At 44.6% G+C, this 19,218-nt stretch overlaps 1 protein-coding gene across 4 annotated transcripts in view; it reads left to right on the top strand.

Moving 5' to 3' along the window:
- SIPA1 (signal-induced proliferation-associated 1) overlaps positions 1-19,218 on the top strand; it is a 134,967-nt gene that overhangs the window by 90,936 nt on the left and 24,813 nt on the right. For all 4 annotated transcript variants that reach the window (XM_075326200.1, XM_075326199.1, XM_075326201.1 and 1 more), the window contains exons 7-11: positions 1,042-1,839; positions 12,605-12,879; positions 12,968-13,135; positions 15,799-15,865; positions 18,075-18,186. In XM_075326200.1, coding sequence (XP_075182315.1) covers positions 1,042-1,839; positions 12,605-12,879; positions 12,968-13,135; positions 15,799-15,865; positions 18,075-18,186 — 1,420 coding nt within the window. The remainder of the gene's footprint in view (positions 1-1,041; positions 1,840-12,604; positions 12,880-12,967; positions 13,136-15,798; positions 15,866-18,074; positions 18,187-19,218) is intronic.

The following is a 19,218-nucleotide window of genomic DNA, read 5'->3' as shown; positions in this document are numbered from 1 at the left end:
GTCACTAGAATGGTATATGTGCTGTCCGTGTGACATCCTTTTTTTTTTCACGCACCCTTAAGTGGGCTTTACACGCTGCGACATCGCCCAAGCGATCTCGTTGGGGTCACGGAATTTGTGACGCACATCCGGTCGCTTTAGCGATGTCTTTGCGTGTGACACCTATGAGCGATTTTGAATCGTCGCAAAAACGTTCAAAATCGCTCATCGGTGACATGGGGGTCCATTCTCAAATATCGCAGCTGATCGGTGTACGAAGTAGTTCGTCGCTCCTGCGGCAGCACACATTGCTATGTGTGACACCACAGGAACGAGGAACCTCACCTTACCTGCGGCCGCCAGCAATGAGGAAGGAAGGAGGTGGGCGGGATGTTACGTCCTGCTCATCTCCGCCCCTCTGCTTCTATTGGGCGGCGGTTCAGTGACGCAGCTGTGACGTCGCCGTGATGCTGTACGAACCGCCCCCTTAGAAAGGAGGCGGTTCGCCGGTCACAGCGACGTCGGTAGGCAGGTAATTAGTGTGACGGGTTCACGCGATGTTGTGCGCCACGGGCAGTGATTTGCCAGTGTCGCACAACTGATGGGGGCGGGTACGCACGCTAGCGATATCGGTCATGATATCGCAGCGTGTAAAGCGGCCTAGAGACTTGCATTGAAGAGACTCATGCGAGAAACTCACCAAAACGCAGCATGCTGCGATTTTTTTCTCAGTCCGATTTGGACTGAAAAAAAAATAGCAGATGGGTGCTGCCTCATTGATTAACATGTGTCCGAGTGCAATGCGAGAATTTCTCGCATTGCACTCGTGCGAGTTAAACGCAAGTGTGAAGCCGGCCTTAGGAACATGTTCACCCCCACACCTTTCTCGGCTTAGTACTCCCACCAATCCTATATTGATGACCTATCTTATTTTATAAGATCTGGAACACCCCTTTAATTTAGTAAAAACAAAGAGTAAAACGTGAATATTGGATAGAAAATTAAAGAAATTTAAGTGTGTTTTTTTTAGTGATACTATTTTTTTCTTTTGTTTTTTTGCAGTTACTTCGTAAAAGACATATTGGTAATGACATTGTGACCATTGTCTTCCAAGAGCCGGGTGCCCTCCCCTTCACTCCACAGACTATTCGTTCCCATTTCCAACATGTATTCATTGTGGTTCGTGTCCTCAATCCATGTGCCAACCACACCAGTTACAGCGTTGCCGTTACTCGCACTGCCGACACTCCACCCTTTGGCCCTGCTCTTCCTACTACATTATTCCGACGCTCTCCTGAACTTAGAGACTTTTTGCTTTCCAAAGCTGTAAATGGAGAGAATGCAGCTGAACGCGGAGGTAAATTTCTAGCCATGGCTACCAGAACCAGGGAAGAATACCTGAGGGATTTGGCTAGAGACCATGTTACCACCACAACTCTGGAATCGTGCTCTTCTAAGTTAGCCATATTGGGTCTTGCCAAGAAAAGGGATCGAGCAGGAAGCACAGGAACTGGGGACAAAGGGGGAAAAGGAACTCGTTGGGCGTACAGTGTTCCTCCAGAATTCCATAGTTCTGGATCCTTAGCCTGGACAGTTAAAGCTGTGAGCGTCTCCATTCCAGAAGGTATTTACATGCTGGGGATATCTTCCGAGATGTTGGTGTTGGTTGATCCGAAAAAGGAGCGTGAAGGAGCAGTCAGCTTTCACTGTTCATGTAGAGACGTACTTGGCTGGACTTATTCTACTAAAGGGGGATTGGATCTTTACTATGGACGGGCCGGAAGATTAGCCTTGTGCCCAATTGCAAGCAATGAGACAGAAGTGGAAAATGAAATCAACCACATTGTCAAGAGGCTGCAGGTAAGCACGGACGGCTTTAATAGTTCTGTGGAACTATACTGTACATCCGAAAGACACTGATTTTATATTTAGACATGCGGTTACCTTAAAAAGTGTAAGGAATTGATACGCAAAGTATATTATACATTTGTATAACTTTTCATTATACAGTGTGAGAGGCCTTTTCTTACCTCAAAACCCTGGTATTTCCAGTAGTACGTCAGAAAGACAAGATGGACAGCAGTGTGAGCAGCTTCTTTTTATCTCATCACTGCTAATATCTTCAGTATTACATTAGATAAATATGATGGACAACATTATGAACTGCCTTTTCCTACCCAAACACTCCAGTATATATATAGTATATCTCCAGTATTAGATCAGATAGACAGGGTGGGCAGGAGTATAAGCAGCCTCTTCCTACCCAATAGTCTTGATAGCTCCAGTATTAGATCAGATAGACAGGGTGGACAGCAGTGTGAGCAGCCTCTTCCTACCCAACAGTCCTGATATCTCCAGTATTAGATCAGATAGACAGGGTGGACAGCAGTGTGAACAGCCTCTTCTTACCTCATCAACCCTTGCATCTCCAGGATGAGATCAGATAGTCAGGGTGGACAGCAGTGTGAGCAACCAGATTACCTCAATACCATGGCATCTCTAATATTTGACCAGATAGTGAAAAGAAAAAAAATTGAATTCAGCCTACCCCTTAGTTTGTAAACAGCTCCACTGATGCACGGCCTGAAAACGGAGATCACAACTGGACAATGGCAAAAAAAAAAGGAAAAACAGCCATCACCAAAATTCTCAAGAATAAATTTCTTCTTTATTTCTTCATTTTACAAAAAGAGTGTGCAAAACTGGAATAAAAAACATGGCCATATGACTAAGGACCCTGTGAGGTCTGAAACATGTAAGGGTACTGCCATCTTTGTTATGCCACTCTTGCACACTCTTTTTTAAAATGGAAAAATACAGAAAAGTTTTTAATTCTTGAGAATTTTGGTGCTGGCTGTGTTTCCTTTTTTTCTTGCCATTTGATCAGATAGGGTGAATACCAGTGTGAGCAGCCTCTTCTTACCTCTGCACGATGGCATCTCTAATATTAGACCAGATAGGGTGGACAACAGTGTAAGCATCATCTTCTTACTTCAGCACCCTTATATCTCCGGTATTAGATCAGATAGACACTGAGGAGAGCAGTGTGAGTAGCCTCTTCTTACCTCAGCACCCGTGGGATCTTCAGTTTTAGATCAGACAGTGTGGACAGCTGTTTGAGCACATGCTACTTACCTCGGCATCCCTGGATTCTCAAACATTAGATTAGATCGCCAGTGTGGACAGCAGTGTGAGCAACCTTTACTTACCTCAGTACCTCCGATATCTTTATTATGAGATCAGACAGTGTGGACAGCAGTGTGAGCAGCTTCTTGTTACTTAAGTATCCCTGATATCAGTAGCCAGTATCAGGTCAGCTAGACAGGGAGGACATCAGTGTGAGCAGCCTCTTCCTACCTTATCTCCAGTATTAGATCTGCATACCCACAAGGAGTATGTACTGCACACGCTCAAAGGCTTCTTTCCTATTAACATTCTAGCACAAGTTTTGGTCAATGTAATAAGGTCGTGGTCATTTGAATTCTACAGCCATTATCTCCTAGTCCACATACAAACCAAATGTGATTTGCTAATTGATGGTACTTAGAAAACTATTTATAATTAAATTTCATTTAGTTAATTATTTTTTTCTATTCCCAGAGAACCCCTTTTAATGGGATTCTTGGGCAGATTGACTGTAGAAATCAGTCGGGTTTTATATTACTGCAGCTTCAGATCTTCAGCTTAAAGGGAACCTGTCAGCAGAAAATTAGCACTAAACATAAAAGATTCCCCCTCTGCAGCTCGTGGGCTGCATTCCAGCAAGGTTCCTGTTATTATTGTGCCCCCTTTTAGACCAAAAGAAATACTTTATAAAGTGGTACATTTTTGAAAGGAAAAACTGTAAATGGTACACGGGGGCGGGCTGCCTGGTGTCCGTTATTCTGCCTCCTGCCGCTTTAGGCCGTCCCCCATCACTCATTTCCATAGCTGTGGACGCCGCCCAGAGATCCAGAGGTTCCAGCGCATGCCCAGTGCCTATCTCTCGTGAATGAGCACTGTGCCGTGTCACCGCTGGTGACGTGTTGCGCTGGCTTTAGATTATGGGCGGTGCTGTGATTTTCCTCAGCAAGTAACCGCCCATAATCGCGTGACGGCGCGCGGAGAGGCGCTACCGACGTACACAGTAAAAAAAAAAAACATGTAAAAACAAACAGTCACACATTGTGTTCTGTATAGTGAAAAGCAGTACGGTAAACGGTTTTTTTTTTACTGTGTACGTCGGTAAGCCTCTCTCCGCGTCTCCTCCTGATCTGTGGTGTCCTGCTCCGCGCTCCTCCCATTTATTTCCTGCCTCAGGGCAAGATGGGAAAGAGGTAACGTGGGGTCAGCAGGCCCGCGCTTGCGCAGAACAGTGGAGGCAGAGGGGAACGCGCGGTCACGCGATTATGGGCGGTTACTTGCTGAGGAACATCACAGCACCGCCCATTATCTAAAGCCTGCGCACACGTCACCAGCGGCGACACTGGGCACAGTGCTCATTCACGAGAGATAGGCACTGGGCATGCGCGGGGACCTCTGGATCTCTGGGCGGCGTCCACAGCTATGGAAATGAGTGATGGGGGACGGCCTAAAGCGGCAGGAGGCAGAATAACGGACACCAGGCAGCCCGCCCCCGTGTACCATTTCCAGTTTTTCCTTTCAAAAAGGTACCACTTTATAAAGTATTTTTTTTGGTCTAAAAGGGGGCACAATAATAATAGGAACATTGCTGGAATGCAGCCCACGAGCTGCAGAGGGGGAATCTTTTATGTTTAGTGCTAATTTTCTGCTGACAGGTTCCCTTTAAGGCTGATTTGTTACTAAGCTGAGGGCCCTGAAGATGCCTAGAGAGGAATGGGTGCCTGCTTCCTTTTGGGACTGTCTGCTTTCTTTTGGGGTTGTCTGTTTTCTTTTGGGGTGTCTGCTTTCTTTTGGGGCTGTCTGCTCTCTTTTGGGGCTACCTGCTCTCTTTTGGAGGCGTCTGCTTTCTTTTGGGGATGTCTGCTTTCTTTTGGGGCTGCCTGCTTTCTTTTGGGGATGTCTGTATTCTTTTGGGGCTGTCTGTATTCTTTTGGAGGCGTCTGCTTTCTTTTGGGACTGTCTGCTTTCTTTTGGGACTGTCTGCTTTCTTTTGGGGCTGTCTGCTTTCTTTTGGGGATGTCTGCTTTCTTTTGGGGATGTCTGTATTCTTTTGGAGGCGTCTGCTTTCTTTTGGGACTGTCTGCTTTCTTTTGGGACTGTCTGCTTTCTTTTGGGGCTGTCTGCTTTCTTTTGGGGCTGTCTGCTTTCTTTTGGGGCTGTCTGCTTTCTTTTGGAGGCATCTGCTTTCTTTTGGGACTGTCTTCTTTCTTTTGTGGCTACCTGCTTTCATTTGGGGCAGCCTGTTTTAATTTGGGGCTGTCTGCTTTCTTTTTGGGGGATGTCTGTTTTCTTTTGAGGGTTTCTGCTTTCTTTTGGGGGCGTCTGCTTTCTTTTAGACCTGTCTTCTTTTAGAACTGTCTGCTTTCTTTTGGGGGCGTCTGCTTTCTTTTAGGGCTGTCTGCTTTCTTTCAGGGCTGTCTGATTTGTTTTGGGAATATCTGCTTTCTTTTGGGGGCGTCTGCTTACTTTTAGAACTGTCTGCTTTCTTTTAGAACTGTCTGCTTTCTTTTGGGGGTGTCTGCTTTCCTATGGGGGCGTCTGCTTTCTTTTGGGGCTCTCTGCTTTCTTTTGGGGCTGCCTGCTTTCTTTTGAGGGTGTCTGCTTTCTTTTAGGGCTGTCTGCTTTCTTTTGGGGCTTCCTGCTTTCTTTTGGGTATGTCTGCTTTCATAAGGAAGTGCCCAAGCAGCTAATAAAGTTCAAGAATACAGCAAGACTCTCCGTCAAAGAAAGCAGAAAGCCCCCCAAAAAAAGAAGAGTCCCCAAAGAAAGCAGAAAGCCCCAAAAGAAAGCAGAGTCCCCAAAGAAAGCAGAAAGCCCCAAAAGAAAGCAGATGCCCCAAAAGAACGCAGAAAGCCCCAAAAGAAAGCAGACAACCCCAAAAGAAAGCAGACATCCCCAAAAGAAAGCAGACAGTCCCAAAAGAAAGCAGACAGTCCCAAAAGAAAGCAGACAGTCCCAAAAGGAATCGCAACTAGAGCTTATTTGTGGAATAGGGCTTAAATTTTAAGCATACCCCAAAAAATCTTACTAGGGCTTATTTTTGGGGTTGGTAAAACAGGGTATTTGTCATAAAATGTCCCAAAAACTCCTACTAGGAATTATTTTTGGGGTAGATCTTTCAGAGATACAGGGTATTTGAATTACCAACAAATTGAATTCCTCTCTGTTGCATCTACATTGTATTTCCACACTCCTGTATTTTCATTATGGGAAAGGATCGGCTATTTTTTTTTCTAGGAAACAACTCCTTCATGAATGCAGAAATCAGGAAATTTGTATGATAAAAAACAGGAAATACATTTCAGGAAGCGAAGCTTAATATAATGCGGGATAGTCATTGTTAAAGGGATGTATTGTTAAATCAAATCAGTTGTAAAAGTGCAGCGGTAATCAATCCTGACATTGTGCTGTAGCGTAAGCAGTTATGCCATACGGGACGCTGGGGTATATCAGAAATGTGTCAGAATGTAAAAACATGGCTTCCTCTTCGTTAATAGATTTTATCGCAGGGACAGCATTTATAAGGTCATAGTGTAGTCGTATCTGCAAGAACTGACGGCACCAAGGACACCAAAGGATTCAGGATGCAGGCGACAGCACACTGTTTATTATTCCAAGCAGACCACGACTGCAATGTCCGGGATTTCCGTGCATCGAGTACAAATTAATCTGCAAAAATATAGTCAATTTGCGACCAATTACAACACAAACGCCAAATTGTGACCTGGCCTGTTATGGATTACATGCACTCGAAAAGAAGAGGGTTAGTCCCAAAACACAATTCTAGTGTCATGATTCCTATGTGCAAAACGTTCTGTATCGCTCTGCTATGCTCTCCTGTAGAGGCGGTATATGTCGCCTAAGGTACAGAGCGTTTTGCAGGTTGTTTCACAAGCACATGACTTATTTCTTCCAAAGACAATACTAAGGACCAGGGGGCACTCACTGCGAGTGGAAGAAAAGCGATTCCGGCAGCTAAATAGGAAAGGGTTCTTTACAGTTAGGCTATGTGCGCACGTTGCGTACAAGCCCTGCAGAAATTTCTGCAGCGATCTGAAGAGCACATGTGCGCTTTAGATCGCTGCAGAAATGTCCGTAGTGAGCGCCGATTCCATGCGCTCTGCCTGCAGCTCCTGCCATAGACAGAGCAGGAGCTGCCGGCAAAGCGCAGGAAAGAAGTGACATGTCACTTCTTTTTGCGCAGCGCTTCGGCTACTGCCGAAGCGCTGCGCTCTTAGACGCCACGTGCGCACGGCCCCTGCACAATCTCCATAGACTGTGCAGGGGACGCAGGACGCATGCAGTTACGCTGCGCTACAAAGCGCAGCGTAACTGCATGTTTTTACGCGACGTGCGCACATAGCCTTAGGGGTACTTTGCACGTTGCGACATTGCTACTGCGATATGGTCGGGGTCAAATCGAAAGTTACGCACATCCGGCGCTAGTAACGATGTTGCAACGTGTAAAGCCTATATGCACCGATAAACGATCGCAAAAGCGTCGTAAATCGGCGATCTGTGTAACGTCGGTCATTTCCATAATGTCGGGACAATGTTGTTCCTCGTTCCTGCAGCAGCACACATCGCTGTGTGTGAAGCCGCAGGAGCGAGGAACATCTCCTTACCTGCCTCCACCGGCTATGCGGAAGGAAGGAGGTGGGCGGGATGTTTACGTCCCGCTCATCTCCGCCCCTCCGCTTCTATTGGCCGCCTGCCGTGTGACGTCGCTGTTGTGACGCCGCACGACCCGCCCACTTAAGAAGGAGGCGGTTTGCCGGCCAGAGTGACGTCACAGGGCAGGTAAGTGCATGTGAAGCTGCCGTAGCGATAATGTTCGCTATGGCAGCTATCACAAGATATCGCATCTGCGATGGGGGCGGGTACTATCGCGCTCGGCATCACTAGCATCGGCTAGCGATGTTGCAGCGTGCAAAGTACCCCTTAGAGCAGTCAGACTGTGGAATGCCGACCACAAGATGTAGTAATGGCAGATACGATAACAGATTTTAAAAAAGGGCTGGATGATTTCCTCAGTGCACACAACATTGTTGGTTATAAATGACTTACTGACCAAAGGTAGAACTGGTGGAGGAAGGTTGTACTATATGGACCTAGGTTCAAAATAATTAACTATGTAACTAGGTTTCACGCTGGTCCTGGGAGGTGCTCTCACAGATGCTTCTCGTTCCCGATGATTGCCCTGCTTTATTAGGGAGCATGTTAGGTCAGGACACCGCCAGTCGAACTTCCTGGTTTTCAGTTGTGCTGTTGGCTCCCGTTGTGCTCAGTGTTCTGGTATTGGTCTCTTGACTCCGGACTGTTGATTACCTGTCTCTGCCTATCCTCCTCTGTTTCTGTTGTGACTTCCCGGCTTTTGACCTCGGACTTCCTCCTGACCAAGTCCCCACCTGCTCCCTGTATTTTGTACGTGCTCTCCCGGAACCCCTACCTTCGGCTTGTCTCTGGATCCCGTCTGTCTGCCTCCCGTGTACTGTCGTGCCCTCCTGGTTTATGATCTCGGCCTGTTTGACTACCTCTCCATTTACTGTATACAAGTGTGTCCAGCGCCACCTTGTGACAGTCATCACATGTAGGGAATTAAAATTCGGTACTGCATCTTTTTATGAAAAACTGTCAATCGCCTACATGGATATAGATTACAAGTGATCTGTCATCCAATCTAAAAGCATAATATTGTAGAGACCCTGATTCCAGCAACGTGTCACTTATTAATCTACTTAGTATAGTTTTTTTTATAATATTGTTTTATCAGCAGGAGATCATCACTAGGGGACTACTAAACCTACTCCCAATCATATTTATGAGCTCTGTATAACCCCCGCGCCACCACTTATTGGCAGCTTTCTGTGTAGACTGCGCATAGGCAGAAAGCAGCCAATCAGTCGTGGAAAGGGTGGGGCTATGCAGAGCTCAGACAACTGCTAGATCTGCAGTAGAGAAAACACTGATTTTATGAAAATTACAGCAAACAGCTCAGTAAGTGACACATCACTGGAATCCGGCTCTCTGCCCCTAAATTTTAATATAACTGTGGCAGGTCGCAGATACAATGAAAAACTGAACAACACAAATCAATAATTGTCTTTTGTGGCCAACAATATAAAAAAATGCTGGTTTCTTTAATTCTTCTCAGAATAAAAAATTATACAAATTTTATATCTAAAGGGGAACAATTCTCCTTGTATGTACATGATTTAGGATAAGAAGCCAAGACAGAAACTCCATTTGCAGAAACGTGTTCCAGGTTGTTGCCCCTCATCAATGCAAAGGAGGAGATCTGATTTGGCTGTATGAGAGACATGTCACTGGGGGATCTAAGGGGAAACAGTTCTCATTGTAGAGTGTGACATATCTGACATGGTGGTGTAAGGAGACTTATAGGCCATGCAGTTTCCCTCTTGGAAGTTAGATATGCAAATAGCCTCTTCAGAAGACAGAGGACTTGATCTCTGGCACCACCTATTGGATGTAGCAATCCTAAAAGTCAATTTAAAGAGCCTTACAACATGATTTAGGATAAGAAATCAAACCAGAAACTCCATTTGCAGAGACATGTTCCAGGTTGTTGCTCCTCATCAATGCAAAGCAGAAAATCTGATTTGGCTGTATGAGATTCCGCTGATGGGGGATCTACGGGGGAAGCGACATTCTCACATCCAATAGGTGGTGCCAGAAATCAAGTCCTCTTCCATCTGAAGAGGCAATTTACATCACAAATTTCATAGTTATTTGGCTGTATGAGATTCCGCTGACTAGGGGATCTAAGGGGGAACATTTTTCATAGTGGAGAGTGACATATCTGACATGGTGTAATGAGACTTTTAGGCCATGCAATATCCTTCTGGGAAATAAAATATGTACATTGTCTCTTAAGAAGACTTGATCTCTGGCACCACCTATTGGATGTAACAGTCCTAAAAGTCAATTTATGAGCCTTGCAACATAACTTAGAATAAGAAGCCAAATCAGATACTCCATTTACAGAGACGTGTTCCAGGTTGTTGCCCCTCATCAATGCAAAGCAGGAGATCTGATTTGGCTGTATGAGATTCCGCTGACTAGGGGATCTAAGGGAGAATGTTTCTCATTGTGGAGAGTGACATATCTGACATGGTGGTGTAAGGAGACTTATAGGCCATGCAATGTCCCTCTGGGAAATTAAATATGCAAATTGCCTCTTCAGAAGTCAGAGGACTTGATCTCTGGCACCACCTATTGGATGTAGAAATCCTAAAAGCCAATTTAAAGAGCCTTGAAACAGATAATAAGCTAAGACAGAAACTCCATTTGCAGAGACGTGTTCCAGGTTGTTGCCCCTCATCAATGCAAAGCAGAAAATCTGATTTGGCTGTATGAGATTCCGCTGATGGGGGATCTAAGGGGGAAGCGACATTGTTACATCCAATAGGTGGTGCCAGGAATCAAGTCCTCTACCTTCTGAAGAGGCGATTTACATCACAAATTTCATAGTAATTTATATGAACCACAAAGCAGTGCTGAAAATAGTACCATGTCTCCTACATAAAATAAGGCCCTAAATAGCTTTGGTGATGAGAAAAGTAGAAAATAAGATGTCATGGCAGTTGAAAGTTAGGAGACGAAAAAATACCAGTGGCCAGTAGACTGGAGCTGTGAGAACAGCTTCTTACCTGACGGCATGCGCTTCTTTTTATATTAGCCAACCTGGCACGACAACTGTAAGGTGTGAACGGAAGAGCACCCACTGGGCCACAATACTGGCTTAACCTGAAAGAGCGTAACTTAGTGGCTACCTTATCTTCACTAGGGCATCTGATGGTGAGGGCCTCTGATGCTGGAAGGTAGCCACCAGGTGAGACATGGTACCGTGACAGCTGTCCCATGGGTCGTGGATGGAGGCACGGGCACAGATGCAGGCAGGAACAGTCTCTAATGCAGACAGGTGCAGACTGGATGGTTGGTGTCGTTGGGCGCAGAGGGCACGGCTGATACAGATATGGCAGTTACAGCAGCCACGGATGGTACAGCAGATACAGCGGGCACGGCTGGTATAGCAGGTACGGATAGGTGTAGCAAGTACAGCAGGTTCAAGAATATACTTAGAACACAGGTACAGGTTACCAAGCATACGTACGGATACAGGGAAAGGGATGGGACCTCACAACTAGCAGCATATCTCTAGCAATAGATCAAGTTGCCCAGGCACCTCCCATAGGTGGGGGATACCTAAACTGCCTAATGCTTCTCAGATATAGGCTGACAGGCACTTCCGGGTTAGGGCATACTGGCATGTCTAGCAATAGATCAAGTTGCCCAAGCACCTCCCATAGGTGGAGGATACCTAAACTGCCTAATGCTTCTCAGATATAGGCTGACAGGCACTTCCGAGTTAGTGCATGCTGGCATCTCTAGCAATAGAAAAAAGTTGCCCAGGCACCTCCCATAGGTGGAGGATACCTAAACTGCCTAATGCTTCTCAGATATAGGCTGACAGGCACTTCCGGGTTAGGGCATGCTGGCATCTCTAGCAATAGATCAAGTTGCCCAGACACCTCTCATAGGTGGAGGATACCTAAACTGCCTAATGCTTCTCAGATATAGGCTGACAGGCACTTCAGGGTTAGGGCATGCTGGCCCTTTAAGAGTAGGAGCTTGCGCGCCCTAAGCGCGCTACTGGGAGACCTATGCTGCGTGCACTGGTCGAAGGACCTGGCAGGGAGGACAGATGCTGACACCACCGCTGAGCAACCGGGATAGTGAGTTTGTTGGCATCCCTGCTGAGAGGAAGAAGAGGGACAGAGAGAGGACGCCGGCGTCAGCATTACAACAAAGTTGCGCGGGCTAATCAAAAGAAGAGCCATGGTTGTACTCAGGTAAAAACTGTTTTCATTGCTCCCATCCAGTGGCCACAGATTACTGATGGTCCTGTAAACTAATTTGCACTAATTCTAGTATTGTTGGATAGTACTTGTAAAAGACAAGAAAATTTGCAATTGACCGCTTAATAAAATTTGTAGCCATTCTTGAGATATTAACACTCTTTCCTTTTGTTTTCAGTTTGTTTCTTCGGAGACCAAGGACTGCTGCTAGACAACAGAACATGCGCAGTTCTCACAAGCCCTTTTCTACTAAGCTTACAAGCTCTGTTTTGATGCCAACCATGATCACTGGAGTGCTGTTACCTCCTAATCCCAGCAAGCTTCAGCACAGGGCTTACAAGCTAGACAGCAGCAGTGGTTGGTCTCCTAGGCAACAAGCTGTAACGTAAAGTGCTAATATCTGCAAATTTTAATTAGCAGTTAATAACCTCCATTTCCTGTTTTTCCTTTTTACCCTATTCATAGTATTTTTTATATTATTTTTCGCGTTGATCACAATCATCAAGGTTTTAAAAAATAATGGATAGAATCACTTGGGAAAAAAAACCATCCCTATCTCGTGAATTATTTGATGGACTGTTTGTACGAGTATCTTCACCAAAAAGATGTCTTTCTCTCTGTAGGTTGTCTCCGGTGGCTGTGAGACGCGTGAGATCCCTCTACTGAGGAACGGTCTTGGGCAGCTCGGATTTAATGCCGATTCTGGTGGCTTTGTGATAGATGTGGAAAGATTCAGCATGGCAGAGACTGTAGGATTGTGTCCTGGAGCGAGGCTTGTAGCGATCTGTGGTCAACCTTTCTGTTCGTTGACCCCTGACGATGTCCGCCACCTTTTCCTTAAGTCAAAAAAAGTGACAGTGACCACTCTGCCTCCAGATGAAGCTGGAAAGCCCCGCAGGTAAGAAGAGTACAGGTGTAGACGGAGGAGTCAAGTCGTGTTTACAAGTGTCTTGCAAGTCCTAACCTTTGCTGTACTTGGTCCTTAGGAGCTTCTCTGAGCTATATGTGAAGTCATTGCAAGAACAGAGAATTATGAGACGCTCAGAAGGAGACATAGAGAAGGAGGACGTGATTGCAAGAAAGGCAGAAACTGCTCCGGAGACTAAGAGCATCCTGCGCACCTTATCTGTTCAGGAGGAGAGGACAGAGTTCAGGTACCATAATATCATTGCTACAACTTACTAATAAGAACTTTGTAAAGGCAACTTCAAGACGTACACAAGAGACAACTGTGCCATATGTTCGCTCAACAGACGCTATCTCTCACGATTCCTTCATTAACACAAAAGCTCAACTCTGCCAATAATTCATGTGTCTCCAAGGGGAAAGAGGAAAAAGCTGCTGCCACACACTTCTGGCGGTAGCTTATCTTCCCTGAAAAGAAAACGATCATGAGTGGAAAATTCCAATTGCCAGATTCTACTCTTCCTGCCGTCATCTATCCGGAGAGGCTTCTATAGGCTGCACTCACACAAGCGTATAACTTGGACGAGTGCTAGCCAATGTTATGTGATAGCCCTTGGACCGATCTTAAACTATGAGGTACTGCCAATCAGCTTATTTTTTCTCAATCCCACTTTGCGCGCACCCATTCAAGTTTATAAGTGCGTAGATATTATCGACTGCACTCAGATGACGTTCGATTTCCACCGAACGGAGAAGATGGAGAAATTTTGTTCTCCATCTTCTCTTGCAGTGTGCTACCATTCTCTCATCCAAAGGAATCAGATCATATCAATCTGACACTCAGCTCAGAGTTGTCATTAGCATAATCGGCCATATCCTTTCACAGGAGAGAACCTACGGCCTTCTGCTGTCACGGTTCCGATGTGCGGATCATCTTGTGCTCTGTTATATTCTGCCATGCTCTCCTGCAGAGCTGGTACTTGCCTGTTCCATCACGCAGAGCGTTTTGCAGGTTTAGATGCTCTGCTGTTTGTCTTGACCTTTTGTGGACGGGTTGTTCCTCAGCACTGGGTCTTAGGGCGGCTTTGCACACTACGACATCGCAGGTGCGATGTCGGTGGGGTCAAATCGAAAGTGACGCACATCCGGCGTCACTTGCAATGTCGTAGTGTGTAAATCCTAGATGATACGATGAACGAGCGCAAAAGCGTCGTTATCGTATCATCGTTGCAGCCTCCGACATTTCCATAATGCCGGTGCAGCGACAGGTACGATGTTGTTCCTCGCTCCTGCGGCACCATACATCGCTGTGTATGAAGCCGCAGGAGCGAGGAACATCTCCTTACCTCCCGCCGGCCACAATGCGGAAGGAAGGAGGTGGGCGGGATGTTTACATCCTGCTCATCTCCGCCGCTATTGGCCGCCTGCCGTGTGACGTTGCTATGACGCCGCACGACCCGCCCCCTTAGGAAGGAGGCGGGTCGCCGGCCAGAGCGACGGTCGCAGGGCAGGTGAGTGCATGTGAAGCTGGCGTAGCGATAATTTTCGCTACGCCAGCTATCACACGATATCGTACCTGCGACGGGGGTGGGGACTATCGCGTGCGACATCGCAGCATCGGCTTGCGATGTCGCAACGTGCAAAGCCCACCTTACACTGGTGCTGGGAGGGGCTTTCTCAGATGCACCTCGTTCCGAGTGATAGCTCTACTTTCATTAAGGAGCATGCTCGCCTGGAACGTCGCCAGTGGTATTTCCTGGTTCCGCAGTAAATACTCTTTGCTCCTGTTTGTGTCCAGTTATCTGATCTTCGCTTCTCAAACCTGGACTGTAGTTGACTCTGCTCTGCCCACCCCCCTGACTTACCGTTCCTCCTGGCTTCTGACCTCGGACCCTCTCCTGACCATGTATCCTCCTGCTCCCTGTATCCTATATGTATTCTCCTGGTATCCTGACCTTCGGCCTGTATCTTGATCTCGTCTCTGCCTCTGCTCCCTGTGTCCTGTCGTGTACTCCTGGTTCCTGATCTCAGCTTGTTTGACTACCTCTCCGTTCACACTGCACGCAAGTAGTATCTAGCGCCACCTAGTGACTTGCATTACAGTACGCTACATAGTTTGTCAAGCATCACAACTGCATTTCACATCTGATGATCCACCGGTCCTATTGAAATCTGCAGGTTCAGCGGAATTAAGAAATCTCCTTTGGAGTAATATTTTTTAATCTGACTTGTTCGATTCACAGCTCGAACTCGGCGGCAAGTGGGCAAATGGGTCAGTGGAAAAAAATTGCCAAAGATGCTTGAAAATGTTTTGTTTTTTTTTTTATTTGAACACAAGAATAACAAATAAAACACTCATGGTAAAGATTGACACACGGACCAAAAATGGATGATAATTGGATCCATCACATTGAAACAAATTGGTTAGCCTCTTATGTGAAATAAAAGAGGCATATAAATGAGATCTTAAAGTGTAAAGAAATTCTACAGGTTTGACCATTTTAATATGGATAATCAGATCTGCCAAAAGATCCGAACAGCCCATTGCTGTCCCCACAGATTCAATGTCTGTGTACTGTCATCATGACTGATTTGCCCACTTGACTTTTTATTTTTTCTAGACAACTTATAAAAATCACAGTCAATGTTTTTTTACGGACACATTGGGAAAACCACTCATTACGATTATAAGTGATCCATGTCTACAGCCCATAATTGTGATATGAAGACATCAGCTGCATTCACTGTGAACTATAAAATGACAAGAATTACAGTAAAAAAAATCAAAAAAAAATGTTAACGAAAAGGGCAAAAAAGTGCCCTATTTTTATTAGCAGTCCTGGAATTTTTGGAAATCTAGATTTTTTTTTTTATAATGTGGGTGAATTTGTTTGTTTGTTTTTTCCTTAAGGTTCAATAAAGCGGATTTGGCTCCACCCGATATCATTCCTCAACCAGAACCATCGAGAGATGAAGTGGTGAGATTCATTTCTTGTTCAAATTTACTGGACGATATGCATAATTATTCTTTTAAAGGGATTTTTTTTTTTTTAAATTGATGACCTATCCCTAGGAAAGGCTACAACTATTAGATTTGTGGGAGTCTGACTCTTAAAGGGTTATTCGCATCATCGTAAAAAATAATATGGCAAAGGGCTTGTAAATATCAGCATCCTGGCAATTTACTAGCTATTAAAAATCTTCTCCGTTCTCAAGAATGGAGGCATTATTATTCTATTGTTTACTGTTCACTGCTTAGGTTACCGGCCTCACCTCTATTGTATAGAGCTTGTAAACGCTGATCTAAACCTGGTCAGAATCTTGGAAGTGCACTATTAGCACCCGGTCCTCAGCAGCATCAGTGCTACTGTGTCCACTCCGAAATGTCAATCGAAGTTGTCAAATAAAGGGTTTGTCCACTACTAGGACAGCCCCTTCTGCTTCCATGTTTCCCCCCGGGTAAAATAAAAAAGCCTATAGTCACCTCCTATATTGGCGCCGTTCAAATGGTATCGAGACTTGCAATCCCTGGGCTCAGGTAACATTGTGACGCCACATGAGCTCCACGTCCAATCCCCATCAACATCTCTACTTGAACAACCCCTTCTGCTTCCCCATATTCCCAAATAAAATAAAAAAAATCCATACTCAGCTCCCATACCAGCGCCATTCCAGCAGTGCCGTGTTTCGCATTCCCAGGGCTCATGTGACGTTGACGTGTTAATCAACAGGAAGTGATCAATGCGACTGTGCTCACTTCCTGTTGATTGCTTGTTTGTAAACAAAAATTGCATGGCTAATCTATATATACACTGGGGGAAAATTCCAAAAAAATTCCCACAGGGAGGGTGCCAACTTCAAAAAACATTGTGAACAAAGAGGACAAAGAAATTTATGGCACAAGATTATTGCAAAAAAGGTTATAAATTTTATTGAGAATATCATTAAAAATATTAATCTCACAAAAGTCACAATATTTGCAATATGCAATAAGCAAGGATGAAATCACAGGGTCATAGATGGATAGAGATATACAAGCATGGTATCGAACACAATTGTAGTAAAACAACCCTAACCGCCACAAGGAAAAAGCCCTGCAATAATGGTAAAAGCCAGTAATCAAGGTTGTAATTCAGTAAACCAGGAGAGTAAAAAGTGGCACTAGTACTCCACAGCGATTTGGTCTGATGGCGGGGAGAGAAAAGTCGATGGTGATTGGACGTGGAGCTCGTGTGACGTCACGTGAGCCCTAGGAACGCGAAACGCGGCACTGCTGAAATGACGCTGGTACGGGAGGTGAGTATAGGCTTTTTTATTTTACCTGGGTGAAATGTGGAAGCAGAAGGGGTTGTTCAAGTAGTGGAAAATTCTTTTAACTGCCTACCAGAAAGCATGAAGCCAGCACAGATCTGGGGATCTGTGCGCACCCCAGCTACTACTAAGGTTAATTGCCCACAACAAGGTTTTGGTGAGTTTTTGAAAACCCATCTTTATACAAATCTTGTGCCCAATGTGCTTCTTTTTTACTCTGTATAAATTGACCTGCGGTGCATGTTTCAAATCCACCACATGTCAATTTCTCTTGCGGGTACGCTGAGTTTTAATGGCGGATTTTCCACCTAAATCTGCATTGAATTGGGAAATCTGCAAATAAAAAAAATGCATATGCCTTTCTGCACCATACACTCATGTAATCCAAACATGACTGTTTCAATATGGTTTTTTTGTCAAAGCCAAATACCAAAAAGTATAAAAAACAAAGCAGCTTATTTTAAACCATAATATACCAAAAAGAGGCAAAAAACATCAAAAACGTGATAAAAACACCTAATTGGTAATAGGAAAATTGGCAAATACCAAACACTGTTGGGAACATATCCTAAAAGTACACTGTGGTTTAGTACGGAGCAGTGTAGACAATTAAGGAGCCATAGTTCACACCGGTCCATGGTAGCCAAATACAGCCAAATGGTAGAGCTGGATCCTCACCGATTAACATTTATGCTAAAGATGGCCGTCACTGGATGAATCTTTTACGCTACAGCCTTGGTTTGTATAATTCTAACTATAGCACTGGAAATAATCCATTATGTAATGTTCATTTTTACAGTGAGAACAATGCAGAACTCATTACATAAACCCCCCAATGTCATTGTACTAAACAGAGAAGTAATTTTTATTTCCTAGATGATGGATGACACTTTCGAGGAGCCTCAGGCAGAGATGACTGATTCCGAAGTTCTTTCCCAGGAAGAAACCTCGTCTCCTGCACCCTCTGCTCAGGAACGTGCCAAAAACAGTAAGCGCAATATATATTACAGTCATCAGCTTTATGTGTGTGTATGTATATACTGTATATATAGATATATATATATATATATATATATATATATATATATATATACTGCTCAAAAAACATATATATATATATAGATATATATATATATATATATATATATATATATATATATATATATATATACATATACACAGGAAAAGATATAAAATATTCACAAAAATGTGAGGGTGTATTCACTTTCATGATACACGAGATATATATATCTATATATATATATATATATATATATATATATATATATATACAGTATATATGTACAGTGCCTACAAGTAGTATTCAACCCCCTGCAGATTTAGCAGGTTTACACATTCGGAATTAACTTGGCATTGTGACATTTGGACTGTAGATCAGCCTGGAAGTGTGAAATGCACTGCAGCAAAAAAGAATGTTAGTTCTTCTTTTTTTTTTTTAAATTGTGAAAAGTTTATTCAGAGGGTCATTTATTATTCAACCCTTCAAACCACAAGAATTCTGTTTGGTTCCCCTAAAGTATTAAGAAGTATTTCAGGCACAAAGAACAATGAGCTACACATGTTTGGATTAATTATCTCTTTTTCCAGCCTTTTCTGACTAATTAAGACCCTCCCCAAACTTGTGAACAGCACTCATACTTGGTCAACATGGGAAAGACAAAGGAGCATTCCAAGGCCATCAGAGACAAGATCGTGGAGGGTCACAAGGCTGGCAAGGGGTACAAAACCCTTTCCAAGGAGTTGGGCCTACCTGTCTCCACTGTTGGAAGCATTATCCGGAAGTGGAAGGCTTATGGAACTACTGTTAGCCTTCCACGGCCTGGACAGCCTTTGAAAGTTTCCTCCCGTGCCGAGGCCAGGCTTGTCCGAAGAGTCAAGGCTAACCCAAGGACAACAAGGAAGGAGCTCCGGGAAGATCTCATGGCAGTGGGGACATTGGTTTCAGTCAATACCATAAGTAACGTACTCCACCGCAATGGTCTCCGTTCCAGACGAGCCC

Source organism: Anomaloglossus baeobatrachus, chromosome 10, assembly GCF_048569485.1.
Source record: "Anomaloglossus baeobatrachus isolate aAnoBae1 chromosome 10, aAnoBae1.hap1, whole genome shotgun sequence".
NCBI classification, from domain to species: domain Eukaryota; kingdom Metazoa; phylum Chordata; class Amphibia; order Anura; family Aromobatidae; genus Anomaloglossus; species Anomaloglossus baeobatrachus.
This window is presented reverse-complemented; position numbering and strand designations above follow the sequence as displayed.